This window comes from Monodelphis domestica, chromosome 2, assembly GCF_027887165.1.
Source record: "Monodelphis domestica isolate mMonDom1 chromosome 2, mMonDom1.pri, whole genome shotgun sequence".
In the NCBI taxonomy this organism is placed as follows: Eukaryota; Metazoa; Chordata; class Mammalia; order Didelphimorphia; family Didelphidae; genus Monodelphis; species Monodelphis domestica.
Window position 1 is genome coordinate 180695762 of NC_077228.1, and position 14508 is coordinate 180710269.

Sequence of the window (14508 nt, forward strand, 5' to 3'; positions counted from 1 at the left end):
TGGCAGAAATACTATCTTCTGTTTTATCAAGAATATTAAACTTAAGATTTTGGCTTGCCAGCACATATTTATAATTTATTATCTTTAAAAAAACACTTGAGTAAATGCTATCATAAAAGAAAAATCCTGAGAATGGTAAAAATTCCTATAAAATAACATTTTTGAGAGAAAGATGTACCAAGCACCATTTCAGAACTACAAGCTTTCATATTGGCTGAGTATTTCTCAAGCTTTGCTCTAAGGAACTATAAATAGCTCTAAGTAGAGAATGCCACCTACTGGCCATTTGGCATGAATTTCATCTGATTTATGGCAAATGAAAGAAAATAATTAAAATAAAATATTTTTATTAACAATTTCTTTAGATGACAGAAAATTCTTAAACACTACTTTTAGGACCTAGCAGATTAGCCACTATGACAGTAAAGGAAAATAATAAATATTGGAGAGGATATGGCAAAATTGGGAACTAATGCATGGCTGGCAGAGTTGTGAATTGACTCAACCATTCTGGAAGGCAATTTGGAATTATAGCCAAAGGGCTTTAAAAGAATAATTGCCCTTTGATCCAGCAATAATACTGCTATGTTTGTACCCTAATGAGATTTTTAAAAAATGAAGATGGTCCTGTTTGTTCAAAAATATTTATAGCTGGGCTTTTTGTGGTGGCAAAAAAAAAATTGGAAAATGAGGGGGTCCCTGGATTGGGGAATGGCTGAACAAATTGTGGTATATGATGGTGATGGAAATACTATTGTGCTATAAGGAATGATGAACTGCTTGATTTCTATATGAATTGGAAAGACCTCCATGAATTGAAGTGGAATGAAATGAGCAGAACCAGGAGACCATTGTACACAGAAACTGAAACATTGTGGGACAATCAAATGTAATTGATTTTGCTTTTAAAACAATGCAATGTGTGAGCTGGAACAACCTCCAGGAACTGATGTAGAGTGAGAGGAGCAGAACCAGGAGAACATTGTACACAGACTGATACACTGTGGTACAATTGAATGTAATGGAGTTCTCCATTAGTGGCAATGCAGTGATCCTGAACAACTCAGAGGGATTTAAGAGAAAGAACACTATCCACATTCAGAGGAAAAACTGTGGGGGGTAGAAACACAGAAGAAAAACAATTGCTTGATTACATGGGTCGAGGGGGATATGATTGGGGATGTAGACTCTAAATGATCATCCTAGTGTAAACATCAACATGGAAATAGGTTTTGATCAAGGACACATGTAAAACACAATGAAATTGTGCATTGGCAATGGGAAGGGGTGAGGAAGGGGAGGGAAAGAATATGATTCTTGTAACCAAAGAATAATATTCTAAATTAACTAATTAAATAAAATTTCCAATAAATGAATGAATGAATGAATAAAAGCAAGCAATGCAATGATCCAGGATAATCCCAAGGGACTTAAGAGAAAGAATGCTATCCACATCTAGAGAAAGAACAGTTGGAGAAGAAATGCAAAAGAAAATATATGCTTTGTCACTTGTTTATATGGGTATATGATTTGGAATTTTGGTTTTAAAAGATTACTCTATTACAAAAATGAACAATATGGAAATAGGTTCTAAGTGATAATACATGTATAACCCAGTGGAATTGCTTGTCAGCTCTGAATGGGAAGGGAAGAGAGAAGGGAAAGAACATGAGTCACGAAACCATGGAAAAATATTTTTAAAAACAAATAAATAATTATACTTTTAAAATAAACAAAATAAACTCAAAACAAAACACTACTATCAGGGGAAATTAATAACAAAGATAACAACTCAGTAATAGCTGGCTGAATTCTTTGTTTTAGGTACTGAGAAAACATGGGAAAACAGCTTACCATATATCTTCCAAATTAAAAGACAAACCATTACCAGAACTGCCATATCAAATAATAATCTTCATATAATAATAATTAAATATTAATTCAAATTACAATCAAGCAAAACCTTCAAAGGAGGAAAAAACCCATCTCACTCTTTAATCCTAATGTTCATTTTACATACTAGTTACTAAGGCAAACATGAAGTCTGATTTGCCATATGTAAACAAAGGAAGCTATAGTTGGTAAAATCTGATAGCATTTATTCTGAAACTTTATCTATAAACTTACAGCTAATTTGTGATTATTTGCCATACTGATCAGTTGCTGTGCTAGTCCATTCAGTAACCGTGTTCGAAGGGAAAGATCATCAAAATCATGACGAAACGGAAATGCAATCCCATCCACTATAATCAACTGGACCTAAATACAAAAGAGATAATAGTATAAAGTCAACATTGTTTTTAAAAACTAAAAATGTGAATGCTAAATTATAGGATTGAACTAAAAATTCAGGAATTTCCCTACAAGAGCTATTATTAATTATAAATTTATATGTTAATCATCTATATAATTAGAAATGACTGTATTATTAAAAGCTGGACTTTATAGTCAAGTGATTTGTGATTCATTATACTAAAGACAATAATTCACTTAATCAAAAGAAGTAAAAGAAATTGTAACATCTTAAGCATTGTACTTATCATGACATAAATGCACCACACTATCAAGGTACATCATAGCATTCAGAGAAATGTCAAGCTGCTTATAGCATATTTGAAATTTCTGTCCAATAAATATTATTCTGATTTGTCTCCATAGAAGCAGAGCTGACCTCAGCATGAAATCTTTAGAAAAAAATTTGCAAAACATCTCATGAGGGGCAGCTGGGTGGCTCAGTAGATTGAGAGCCAGGCCTAGAGATGGGAGGTTCTAAGTTCAAATCTAAACTCAGACATGTCCCAGCTGTGTGACCCTGGGCAAGTCACGTAACCCCCATTGCCTAGCCCTTACCATTCTTCTGCCTTGGAGTCATGGACTCCAAGATGGAAGGTAAGGGTTTAAAAAAAACATCTCATGAAGCTTTAATGAATTTTAAATGCAGTCTTGCTTTGCTTGAAATATATCTGAAACATACTACAATACTACAAAATTTAGTATAGATCTTCATCAAAATAGGCTGATGACAATCTGTCTTCAAGAAACCCCTAAATCGACCCATGTCCCAGACTGAACAATAAACTTTCAAGTACTTTTCAAACACTCAAGCCAGGGTTTAGTTAAAGATAATCGAAACTTTAATTATGTCTGATCACCATCACCCTAGCTATTGCATCTAGATCAGTCCTAGCCACTTTAGACTGTGGCTAATGCTTCCTTCTCAAGCTTCAGTGACCTCTGATGGACAACTGGTGCAGGTACCTTCTACTGTATATAAGCTCCTTATTTTCTGTAGATCAGAGGGAATTCCCAGTACTACAGTGCTGTGTGTCTTTCCCAAGACTGTAGCCCTCCCAGGGTAGTGGTTCAGTATGGTGTTTTTGATTATAGCCTCTCTTGCCCTGATTAAAGACTTATAACTAGTCTGATAGTTCTGTTTTTCAGGTTGACAGTACATAATAAAATTTTTACAAGTTCCATACCTAACACTCTAAGGTATAGAACTTTAAGACATTAGTGTTCCTACAATGAAATTCAAAATCAATCAAGAGTCAGGGAATTCACTTTACCTAAACCTCTCCTATGTATTCATTACATTCTGATTTATATCATATATGCAATAGAGCTGCCCTGCCCACCTCTGGCCAACCACTAGGTCAGTTCTCAGACATGCTGGGGTATGACTATTTCTAGCTGACCATGCAAGAGTCAGGGTTAAAGGACTTGCCTACTTTGGGGATGATGAAAAAAATACTCCTTATTGGTCACCAAGCAGAAAAAGCTAATGATTCAACAGATTTTTAAAGGGAAGTGAAGTCCTCCTAGGGAGAAGATCTCTTTTTAACCTTTGAAAGGGAGTGGTCAAAGAAAATGATTAGTTTTAGTAAAAGATCAGGTCTCTACTATTCTATCAGATAGATGTTAGCCCAATAGAATGTTATCCCAAAACTGTATTTTAACATAATGTAACCTTTTATTTGTTCAAGATTCCAACAAATGCTACTTCAATTTTTCTTCTGTTAGGAAGATGTCTGAGGGCGTGGAGGGGGGTAGTTGTCATTTTGGGTATTTCTCTAAGTTAGAAAATGTTTGGACTTAGAATGTAAAACTAAAAAATTATTTATGGAAGATGTATATAAAATAGAGAATACAGATTAATATTTTTTCTTTGACACCCATGTGCTTGTAAAAAAGTCTTTGTTTAGCACTTTTTTTGCTCTTTCTATGTTTAGAAAATAAATACCTCTCCTATACGTTACTTATAGTATACAGCATACCTTTCTAATCCCCACTTTGGGGAGACCTTAGATATGTGCCAAAACACAGGTTTAAGAAAAATTTCCCCAGGTACCAGTGGAGAATGGGTGGTTAGGGGTGGAAGATAAAGAGCTAACAAGTAAAAGAAGAGAAACCTGTCTTTTCTTTTAGGACTAAACCCAGCAAGTCATCACATGATTGGTTCCAGAACAGAGCAGCACCTTAGTAGAAGGGCACATCACTCCAGTTCCTTAAGCCTCCTAGTGGGGTATAACTATTAGATAGTTGTTTGTGTTCCTATTGTATCTTACCTACTAGAGCTGTGATGGCGAACCTATGGCATGTGCCAAAGACGGCACAGAGACCTCTCCATGGGGCCATCCCCTGTGGAGTTGTTCCCTTCCCTCTCTCCACTGTGTTTCCCTGCCCATATACATTTACTCCCTCCTATGAGCAGAGCACTCAGGCCATGCCCCTCCCTTTCTCCCATTCCTGTCTGGGACATGGGGCTGCAGGTGGGGTGGCAGGGGAGGGTGGGTGGGTGGTAGTGTCTCTTCTCCCAACACTGGGGCTAGCCCCAACCCCTAAAAGATCTCCACTTTCTTCCTTCCCTGACAGCCACCAGTCTGGGGGGTGACCGCCCCACAAAGGCTCATTGAGCTCCCTCTGCTCCCTGCTCCCACCCCCATGTGGGTTGCAGTCCAATAGGCAGGTGGGGTTGGATGCAGGGGCAGGTCCTATGGCCTGAGGAGATGGCTTCTCTGGGTGCCAGGCAGCTGGGAGCTGGCTCTGACCATAAACAGAATGGAGGGCTCTGGGTCTCTGAGCCATCTACCCCCTAGCCTAGCCCCACCTTCCCAGCCCATCAAACCCAGCAGCAGCCCCCTCTTTTGGCCAGTCCCGCCTCCAATGCAGGAGGGGGTGGAGCACAGGCAGTCTGGGGGGGGTGACCAGGTGAGGCACAGCACAAGGTTCCTAAAAGATTTGCCATCACTGTACTAGAGTATAAGCTCCTTGATAACAAGGGCTACAATAAGGGCAAAATATTAGCACAATGTCTTGTACAGGCAGGTCTCACTTTATGTAAATTCATATTATGGAAATTTGACTCTATGTAAAGAATGCTAAAGAAATCCATATTTTGTTTTTAAAGCCAATATTAACTTTACCGTACAATACTGTGCTCTGTCTCTCTGCCCCTCAACTTCAGGGCCTCCACTCTGCCCAAAAGCAACAACACCAAAAAAATCTAAAAAACCTTTCCAAGTGAAAATAGAAAGTGAGCCAGCCACTACACTGCAGGATAATGGAGGGAGGGGGTTAAGCTTGAGCCCTCCAGTAGTGAAAGGAGACCACAGCCTTGTTCTGCCCACCCATGCCTATGTCTGCTCCCATGTGTTTGTCTCTATTTGGATACCAGTAGCTGGCCCAGTCCTCGTGTTCATCCTCCTGCTCTTGCTTCCTAGTCATTGGCCCCCATGTGTCCATGAACCCTATGTCAGACCCTACAGGTACTGAGTCTCTTTCCTGTCTTCCTTCTTCCCTACCTGCACAAGGAAATTCAAGTTGCTATAAAAAATGCTTTAGGTCTGTAGGACAGTCCAACATGTAAAGCGAAAACTGTCTGTTTATAATAATTGCTTGGTGCTTGTTGAATGACAGTGATAAAAAAAAATAAAAAAACAACCCTAGGCTGTATCTGTTCTTACTTCATGCAGGCAGACAAAGAGAGAACTATTAAAAAGCAAACTATAAGTGATGATTTATATGATCATGATAACTTACACTCAGAGATATCACTTAAGAGCAACAGGTGTCATATTAAGAATTACTGAATTATTGGCCGGTTGGCAGTTCAACGATAAAATCTATGACCCATTTTTTACTTCCTTTATTTGCTCTATATTATAGCCTGTTGTTGAAGGGCCAATCCCATTAAATATGGAAAGGCTCATCACCAACAGGCAATCTACTAAGTGCTGAATCCTTTGTCCAGGGCAATCCATGAAACACAAAGAGAAAAATAACCCTCAATTTTGCGTCAAATCAAAACAACAAGCATTTATTAAGCACTTCCTAAGTATCAGGTACCATGCTAAATGCTAGAAATACCAAAAAAAAAATTTTTTTAAAGAAAAAACGGTCTTTGCTCTCAAAGTTCTAATAGTAGAGACAACATGCAAACAACTAGGGTCAAACGAAACATAAAGGACAAATTGAGAGATAATCTCAAAGGGAAGACACTAAGGTTAAAGAAAAACAGGAAAAGTCTTGTATGAGGTAGGATTTCATGGGAGAGTTGAAGGAAGCCAGGAAGTTAAGAAGCAGAGATGAGGAGGAAGAATATTTTAGGAATGGGAAAAGTCAGTGAAAGTGCCTAGATTCAGGAGATGGGAGCTTGTATAACTTGATAACAAAGTACAAATAGGAGAACAAGGTATAAGAATGCTAAAAAGGGAAGAAAATGGTTATGAAGGGCTTTAAAAGCCAAACAGAAGCAGCAGTTTAGGTAGTTCAGTGGATAAAGAGCCAGGCCCAGAGTAGGGAGCGTTTGGGTTCAAATCTGACCTCAAATACTTCCTAGTAGTATAACCCTAGGCAAGTCACTTTTAACTTCTATTACCATGACCTTACCACTCTTCTGTCTTGGAATCAATACATAATATCAATTCTAAGACAGAAGGTAATAGTTTTTAAAGAAAAAAAAAGCCAAACAAAAACATTTTATACTTGAACTTGAGGTAATAGGGTGGGGTTGGGGAGAGTGACATGGTCAGACATATGAGTTAGAAAAAATATGTTTGCATAAGCAAATGGAGGATGGCTGAGCAAACTGTGGTACATAAATGTGATGGAATATTACTGTGCTACAAAAAAATGATGAAAAGAAAGATTTAATAGATACCTCCACTTGCAGAGTAGTTAAATGCTATGAATAAGAACAAAAAAAGCTAAAAAATCACATGGTTTTTAAAATATCTATAAATGTGAAATTAATAGTTAGAACTCTGATGTAAGATAAAGACCAAGATATTAGCAAATTACCTGAAGAACTGAACCATATAAAATTGATAGTCTCACACAGCCAATATTTTCATCATGTACCAAAGTAGTAATATTTTGTAGGGTATTTGCTCCTTTTGTCTTGCATTATTAATGAAAAGAATAAGAAAAAGACAATCATGAAGAAAGCTTATCGACCATTATCTGTTGAGAAGCATGAAGAGACAAAAAATGTTATATGAAGAATGACAAGAGTCTCCAAAATGAGTTAACATATATAGGGTGTCCCAAAAAGTCTCATGGTAGTTTTAAGTTCTATTAGCTTGAAGTTTTACTGACTTTTTGGGACACTCTATACTTGTAATGTTTTTGACTTAGATAGGAGAGAAGGAAACAGGGGTGGATGGCAGAAAACATGTTGGCTAAAGTTTGAAAAAGAAAAGAGGTTTGACAATGTTTGCCACTGTCATGAAAAGTGCATAGTGATTTAGGCTCTGCATGACAGTAGTAGAAACATGACAGTGGAAAAGGTCTAGTTCTAGGTTCTTCTATTTGCAGATAGTATTGGCCTCTTCATGAGGTGAGATCCATGACTACTTTTTAAAAAATCTGTTCCAAATAATGCATAAGGAAAAATAAGATGGAGAGAAGATGCCTTTTTTTCCATACTATTACAAGCAGCTGGATAACTATGTCACTGAATATACATCTTCCCTCTTCTTCCTGTCTTTCCCCAATCCTCTTTTTCCCCTTAATTCCCTCTCTCTCTACCTACCCCTCATTTTCCCCTTCTCTCTCTCTCTCTGTCTCTGTCTCTCTCATACACACACATATATATGTATACATACATAATTTAGACATTCATATATGAATGTATGCAGGTGAATAACTGAGCTGATGTGGATTCCATTAAAAACTTTCTAATGGAATATGAACATCAAAAAAACCCCAAGAATATTTACTTCATCCTAATGGATGAAAAAACAAACAAACAAAATGACAGAATGCTGCTTCTACTAAGAAAGTACATAAATTATTTTCTTGATACTTGAAACTAGCTTGAAAAGTGCTCTTTTGGCTAAGCTATGAGAGCTCCTTGTAGATTTGTGAAAATGAATAGAATAATTAGATTAAAGCTTAAGGACAGTATATATTACTAAAGATAGTACATATTGATAAAGAAGGAAAACCAGTATGGTCACCAGCTTTTCCTAAAACTAGAGCTCTCAATTTTATACAGCCATTAGTTACTTCCCAGGTAACTTTTATGAACACCAAACAAGATGACAGAATTCAAATTTGAAGGATACTAATCTAAGAAACAAGCACAATCATGACAAATTCTGAAGTCAAGTTGCCTTCAAAATAGCACAGGAGGCAGCTAGGTGGCTCAATGGATTGAGAGCCAGTACTAGAGACTGGAAGTTCTAGATTCAAATCTGGTCTTAGATACCGCCCCAGCTGTGTGACCCTGGACAAAGTCACTTAATCCCCATTGCCTAGCCCTTACCACTCTTCTGCCTTGGAACCAATACACAGTATTGATTCCAAGATGGAAGGTATGGGTTAAAAAAAAATAGCACAGCTTCAATAAAGTAAAACATTTCCACCAAGTAAGCGTGTTGTCTTCTCATTTTGTATTAACTGAACTTGCCATTCTAAAATATGAAAATGTCTTCAATAAATTTGGGGTTGTAAAGATTAAAATTAATATTCAATACTCCAAGTATTATTTTAATACTATTTATTAAAATCCACTTAGAGTTAAGAGGAATTTAAAAAAACTCCCTCCTTCCCACTAGTAAGAGCCAGAGAGGACCCATGTGGGCGGAAACAGAAACTCAAAACTCCCACCACACATAAGGAGAAGAACAAACAGGAAAAGGAAAAGGGGATTCTGGTAAATGTAGTCTCTAGGGTTCAAGATTCTAAATCAATACAGTGTGGAACATGACACTGAAGATTATGTGTAGGAAACTGCTTCCAGATCATAATGCTTAATGTCCTCAAAGTAATTAACTGCCTGTTATTTCTTTTTACCCCAAAGAATTAATGTACAGATGTCCACATCATGTAAGGGAACTGTAAATAGCTGATTCAAAACGTGTAATAATAATGGCATTGTCCTATTCTAATGTGGTTTTATCTCTAAGTGTTTATTACATCTCAATGCAAAACACTTTTAGATGTCAAATGATTAAAAAAAAAAAACCCTTACCTTATATCTTAGAATTAATACTGCATATTGGTTCCAAGGGAAAAAAAGTGGTAAGGGCTAGGCAATGGGGGTTGTGACTTGCCCAGGGTCACACAGCTGGGGAGGTATCTGAGGCCAGATTTGAACCTAGGACCCTCCGTCTCTAGACCTGGCTCTCAATTCACTGAGTCACCCAGAGGCCCTCTATCAAATGATTTTTTAAAAGGTACATAACTATGGAAATTGTGCTGCATGCAAAAAAGAAAAGAAATAAATGTGGATGTTAAAAGTGAAAGAAAAAAGGGATAAATAGATGAACAACTGAAGTACTGTATTGATATCCCCAAAATGTAAAATAATATAGAGGAAGACGTCCAGTAAATTGAGCATATTTTCTCTGGAAGACTCAAGAGAGAACATGGATAAGCATCACATAGGACAAAAAAGCAAGAGTGGGAGCTGAGCTGTACCAATGGACAGAATATCTAGATGTCAGCACAGATGCAATGAAGTGTAGAAGTACTAAAGGTTACAGAAACAAAGCAATTTATTTTCCCATCTCAATCAGGAAACTGAAGTATAATTCCCAAGAAATGTTCTTGTCCAGGAAGATAATCACCAGGAGGTTACATATTATTAAATTATTTTGGAAGCCATTAGAAAAACACTTGGGGTGCAGCTAGATGGCTCCATGGATAGAGAGTTAGCCCTGGAGATAGGAAGTCCTTGGCCTCAGATACTTCCTAGCTGTGTGACCCTGGACAAGTCACTTAACTCCAACAGCCTATCCTTTACCACTCTTCTTCCTTGGAACTGATATTTCATTTCATATTGGTTCTAAGACAGACAGTAAGGGTTAAAAAAAAACAAAACATTTGAAGGTCTCTTATAGAACTGGGATTGAATTTGTGATTTCATTAGTACAGAAATAAGGAAGTATTCTCTTCCAAAACAGCTAATGCCTTCTCTGTAATGTATACTTTTAGAGAGCTACCTCAAGAATTGGGAGGTAAAAGGGATCTGCCCTGTTCACCCAGCCGTGTGTATAAGAGGTAGGACCTAAAACCAGGATGAAAGGCTGGCTCTCTACTCATTATATTGAACAGGCTCTTCTTTTTTTTCATAGCTGTGACAAGGAAATCACTTTAAAAGACTGATATATATTAATTTAAGGTCGCCAAGGAATTCAGCTATGTAATTCCTTAATGAAAACTCAAGTCAGCAGTCAACCTTTTATGGAGTTTAATTACAAACAGGAGGAAGAAAGGTATTGGAGATAGAGAGAGAGAGGGAGAGAGAAAGGGGAGAGAAGAGAATAGGGCTTAAATACCCCTTCTGTTTAGGCTGGGCCAAAAGGCCCAAGCCCTTAGATAGCTGAGGCAAAGAAAAGAGATCAGTCCCTATCACTCACGTGACCAAAATGGAGAAACAGTCTCAGGGGCCTCCACCTCCAGCTTCCTTCAGAGCAAGCTTCTCAGAGCACAACCTCTCAGAGCAAAACCTCTCCAACCAACCCCCCCTAGTCCTCAGACCCTCCTATCTTTAAGGAAACCATCCAAGTTCCCTCCCCTCAGTTCTCACATCTACCAATCACTGTCCATGTCTTCCCTGTGCCAATGGTGGCTCTACCTTAACCCAGGACCACCCAGAGGTCTGTGGCTTTGCACATGTCTGTTGAAGGTCATATTCTCAAATAATTAAATCTTGATCCTTTGCTGCAGCCCTTCCTAAATCCTGTTACCCTGAGTAGGGTGGAGATTGGAATAATTAAATTTTGATCTATGCTGCAACCCTTTCCATTGTTCAGCAAAAGGTTTCTGTCCTAAAGTAATCTTAAGAAGGGAGGAGAATGACCCTCCCATGCCAATGGGGTTCACATTCCAATAGACTATCAGTAAGAAATTTTTCAAGTATGAAATTTCCCAATGGTGAAATTTCCAACATTTATAAGTCTAAGAAATTTTAAGGTTTACAATCCCCCCCGATGATCATTGGGAGACTAGTCTCCCCATTGATCATTTAACATAATCATTTTGTAGTTCTAAATTCACTTCTAAGTATAGATATACACAATATTCAATTTTCTAAGAGAATTTAGAATAGTGAGAGAGGAAATAGAAAAGAAAAGAAAGCAAAACCAATGTTTTGCTAGGTGCATTGACAGAAAGCCAAATTAGGGGCAGTCCCTTTTGGCATAAATGTGTACAATTACAATAAATGTTCAATCAAAAGTTCAGTCAAATCAATCATATCCAAAGTTCATTCTTGATCTTCTTGATGAAGTGTAGGTTTTCGGCATCTTTCTGCAACAGTTCATTCTCTGGATATAAAAATTTCAAGCTTCTTTCTTGAAGATCTTTTCTCAAACAGAATCAAAAATCTTTGATTTTTATAACAGTAAAATCTTAAACAAAAATCAAAATTCTTGGATTTTTATAAAAATACAATCTCAAACAAAAAAAATTCAAAAATAAAAAAAAATCTTAGATTTTAAATTAAAATACAATCCCCCCTGAAGTAAGTATTTAAAAAAATATCAAGTTTAGCTCAGAATGCAATGTTCAGTTATGGGGGTGTATGTGTCAATTATCAAAAGAATAGAAAAATAATCAAAAAACATAAGAAAAATTCAAAATAGGCCTTGTATAGGTCCAGTTTAAAGTAATTTCTATCCCACAAGTATGTAGGACAGGATGCAGTAATATTTCACTTAGCCATTTGTAGCCAAGACTACAGGAAGTTGCCATAATATAAGAAGAAAAGAATTAGAATTCTATTTTGATGGGGAAATGTCATTCCCTCATCTGATTTTTTTTTTATTCAGGGATATAGGGAGCCAGCATGATAGTCAAGCTTTGTACTTGTTTGAGTACTTCGTAAAGAGTGTAGATACAAGGAAGTCCTACGACTTAAACATAAGTTAAGCGTCACAACCTCAAGTCTCACTTTAATATTTCTTGTGTGCTCTATTGGCACTATCCAGGTTTAGTCTGTGCTCCTTGTTTTTATCCCTTTTCCTGGAATCAGACACAAACATTAATCACAGTCCTATAATATTTTATCAATAAATGGCAGGTTCCCATAGTTTCAAGCTTTTAGGCATATATTGATATTATAGCAAGAGTATATATATTAACTTGTATTACTGCAGGAAAAAAAATATTAATATTAATTATGTGTACCTTCAGTACAAAAAATGAGAAAAAAATCAGTAATTCAATATATTCTTGAATACTTATATTTATTAAGCTGTAACATTTATAAACGCTCCATGTCAGCAACCATAGCAAAACAAAAGTATTTATGGCTGGTCACTATTTTCATTTGTGGCAGTTATCTCCAGATCATTTTGTGTGGCTGCTGCATGGAGACAGGTGGAAGTCTGGGAAACTGCTACCTGTTTCTTGACTCCTTTGATTTATTAGGTGTCCACAAAATTAAACACAGCAAAGAATAAAGCAAGGGAATCTAACACTGTGAAATCTTGAATCACATGCAGAGGTATAATAGAGAGAGCATGCATTTGGGGATTAGTACATCAATCTACCAAATTTCTTTTGTTACAACCCTCCACAGCTTTTTAAACAAATGTTCACCTGGAGTAGTCACCTGGCCCAACTGTGTTGAACTTTGGAAAAGAAGAGATAAAGCCCCCCTGAGGCATAACCAAACTCCAAATGCAATTGCCAAAGTATATTGAATTAGACTTCCATTGTATTCCCTCTCTAAATTAAAAACAGCTTCCAAAGTATATTGTCCTAGATGGCCACCTGCACCAAATAACATAGGTTCTAATTGGGCAAGGAAAGGCAATAGAAGGGGAAGAAGACTTTCACTGAGTCTATGAATAGAAAAGGCATTTTTAAAAGTGTTAATTTGCAGAACACATACTTCTCCATAATTAAGGCAATACAGTAAACCTATTTTCAGCACAAAGTGCCTCAGGAGGCAAAATGTTGGTATGACTATTATTGGGTAGTAAATAAATGAAAAGAGGGAAATAGTTGTGGGGGTGGCAAGAGAGAAGGCAAAGGAAGAAAATGGGAACAATTGGTGGTTTACATCATCTAGAACAAAAAATTAAATGTTTAGATGGTGGTGAGGGGGAAAAGGAAAAAAAAATGTTCTGACCGCCTAAAGAATTAAGAAAGATTTCTTTTATGTTAACTTGATGTTGCTGTGCTTATGGCCTGTGATTTTCAAACCTCTCCAAAGGTGCCATACCTTTGAATGTTCCAAAAGGAAGTCTGGAAGGAGGTGAACCTGTGCCAGTAGTTCCGTATAGTTGTGACAACGAAAATAATAGATATGGGAGAGTATGCTTTCTAGGGAGAAGTTCTCCAATGCTTTTTGGTGCTCTGAAACAAACAACAACAGGTCCTTAGATAACGATTTATTTATAATGTCTTATTATTTTGATGAGGATGGAAAAGTAGTGAATCAAATAATAAACAAGAAGAAAAGTCTTGGTTTCTTTGGACTATATTCCTGATTAGTTAAAATATCCAACTCAAGTCATGACTTGAATTCTATTTTCAGCTTTTCTCCTGATTTCTGGGATCCTTAAAACAAAATCTGTGACCTATTTTTCCCTCATATTTGTAAAAGGTAAGGTAAAATCTATACTATGTCCATGCTTTAAGACCTTAAGTTTAAGCCTTAACTCAATCACTTACAAATTAAATAAGTTGAATAACTCATTTAACCTCTCTAAAATTTTTCCTCACTTGTAAAAATAGAAACAATAAAACCACTACTACCTACCTCACAGAGTTGTTACATGAAAACATTTTATAAACCTTGAAAAGGTACTATAAACATGTTATAAGTACTATTAAAAATCTGAGCTATTATTAATATGGCCAGATCATAATTTCCATATCTCCCAAAATAGAGAAAGAATGTTTTAAAATTTATTCCACATGCTTTTTGTCTTCAAGTATCAAGGCATTTTAAGGGCAAAAATTTATAAGAAAGACTATGTTTACTAACTGAAGAGAACTACTTTGAAGTTAAATTCTTTAAAAAGGTGAAAAGCAAAACCACCCACTATT

The 14508-nt window shown here is 36.6% G+C and overlaps 1 protein-coding gene across 5 annotated transcripts in view; it reads right to left on the reverse strand.

Annotated features, from left to right (window-relative positions):
* The window catches only part of RAD51C (RAD51 paralog C), a 75378-nt gene that overhangs the window by 46164 nt on the left and 14706 nt on the right, over window positions 1–14508 (reverse strand). For all 5 annotated transcript variants that reach the window (XR_461920.3, XM_007481801.3, XM_007481803.3 and 2 more), the window contains exons 4-5: window positions 13679–13812; window positions 2128–2259 (exon numbers count right to left, since the gene is read on the reverse strand). Coding sequence is in view for 4 of the 5 variants with exons in the window: in XM_007481801.3 (XP_007481863.1) it covers window positions 2128–2259; window positions 13679–13812 (266 nt within the window). In the remaining variant the exon portion in view is untranslated. The remainder of the gene's footprint in view (window positions 1–2127; window positions 2260–13678; window positions 13813–14508) is intronic.